At 40.2% G+C, this 1,747-nt stretch overlaps 1 protein-coding gene across 1 annotated transcript; it reads left to right on the top strand.

The window, feature by feature from the left end:
- The first annotated feature begins 534 nt into the window (after positions 1–534).
- Positions 535–1,537, top strand: LOC100932259 (olfactory receptor 52B2-like). Its single transcript, XM_003764855.2, has one exon. The coding sequence runs from the start codon at positions 584–586 to the stop codon at positions 1,535–1,537; it is 954 nt and encodes a 317-aa protein (XP_003764903.1). The 5' UTR covers positions 535–583.
- The last annotated feature ends 210 nt before the right edge of the window (positions 1,538–1,747 follow it).

The following is a 1,747-nucleotide window of genomic DNA, read 5'->3' as shown; positions in this document are numbered from 1 at the left end:
CTAAGATCACATTTTGTCTTATTTATTGATAATCATGAGCTCCTTGATTGTGGCTACAATCTTTCAATCCCATAACTTGAATTTGTTTACCTCAGATCTGCTCACCCTAACACATAGTATGGGGATTAGATATTTCCCCTCTTCACAGCTCATATCTTGACTTTGACCCTAGGTCTTGAGTTTCCTGCTGAGAAAGTATAAGGAATATGCAAAATTCTTCAATCTTTGATTACAATCTCCAGTCACTTTGCAAGTTCCTTCCATGTGACATATTGAAACATTCCCACTCTCCTCCTATCTACCTCTCAGGAAGATCTATCCATAGGGCCACTGAAGAAAGTTTTCCCATGTTATTTTCTGTAGCATTATAGTATCAATACTTTTACTGATGAAAAACCACCTATTGTTATCGCATTTTAAGGAAAAATGCGATAACAATAGGTGGTTTTTCATCAGTAAAAGTAGCAGGGTTTCATGAGTTCTATAAAACAATATTTGTAAATATAAGATCTTTATCATCGTAGGTGACAAATCCCTGGAGTGAGAAGAATAAGGAAAGGACATCTGTTACTTGTCTGCTGTCATGAATAATATCAATCACACTTTCCACCCAGATGTCATCATTTTGAAGGCCATCCCAGGCCTGGAGAAAATACAGTTTTGGATCTCCATCCCCTTCTGCACAATGTATGTGGTGGCTCTTGGAGGTAACTCCTTGCTGATCATACTTATCTGGATGGAACACAGTCTACATGAACCCATGTATTTCTTCCTGGCTATGTTGGCTATGACAGACTTCTTGCTCTGCAACACCATCATGCCAAAGATGCTGGCTCTCTTCTGGTTCCAGGCTGAGTCCATTTCTTTTGAGGCCTGCATCACCCAGATGTTTTTTGTCATTTTCATCTTTGTCATGGAGTCAACAATTCTTTTAGCCATGGCATTTGACCGCTATGTGGCCATTTGCTTCCCATTGAGATATACCATGATCCTAACCCCCTCTGTGATCAAGAACATAGCAGGATTTTCTGTGGCCAGGGGCCTGGTCCTCACTTCCCCTTTTGTCTTTCTAGTTGAGCGCTTGCCATTCTGTGGGAACAATATCATTACTGATACATATTGTGAACAAACTAAAATTTCCAGACTGGCTTGTGCAGATATAACTGCCAATAATATCTATACTCTGGTATTGTCATTCTTGTCCACAGGTTTGGATGTGTTTCTCATTTCCATTTCCTACATGTTTATTCTTCGAGCTGTCTTCCGATTGCCATCCCGTGATGCCCAATTGAAGACTTTCGGTACTTGTACATCTCATGTTTTTGTCATCCTCATGTTCTACCTTCCGGCCTACTTAACAGTGCTGACCAGCCAACTGGGATGCGGAATCCTGCTGGCCAATCTCTATGTAGTTGTGCCCCCTGCATTGAACCCCATCATATATGGAGTCAAAACCAAGCAGATTCGAGATATTGTTATAATTAGGCTCTCCCGACTGGGCCTGTGGTGTGGTGGGGAAGGAGTTCAGGAAGAATAGACAAATTAAACCGTTCTATGTGTGATGCTCTAGCTAGATGTGCTGTTATATCCAATTTCTGTGGAGATTGTAGTATCAAAGGTTATTCCTTTCATATATATAATTGATTGTATAGACAATAACTGCACACAGTACTATTCATTATAAGGAGGAAAGTTTTGATAGGAAAGAAAGGATCCTAAGTATAGATGAGAGTTGAACTGAATACCT

The sequence above is a fragment of the Sarcophilus harrisii genome, chromosome 3 (genome assembly GCF_902635505.1).
Source record: "Sarcophilus harrisii chromosome 3, mSarHar1.11, whole genome shotgun sequence".
In the NCBI taxonomy this organism is placed as follows: Eukaryota; Metazoa; Chordata; class Mammalia; order Dasyuromorphia; family Dasyuridae; genus Sarcophilus; species Sarcophilus harrisii.
The sequence above is the reverse complement of the archived record's forward strand: the minus strand, read 5'-3'. Positions and strand labels throughout refer to the sequence as shown.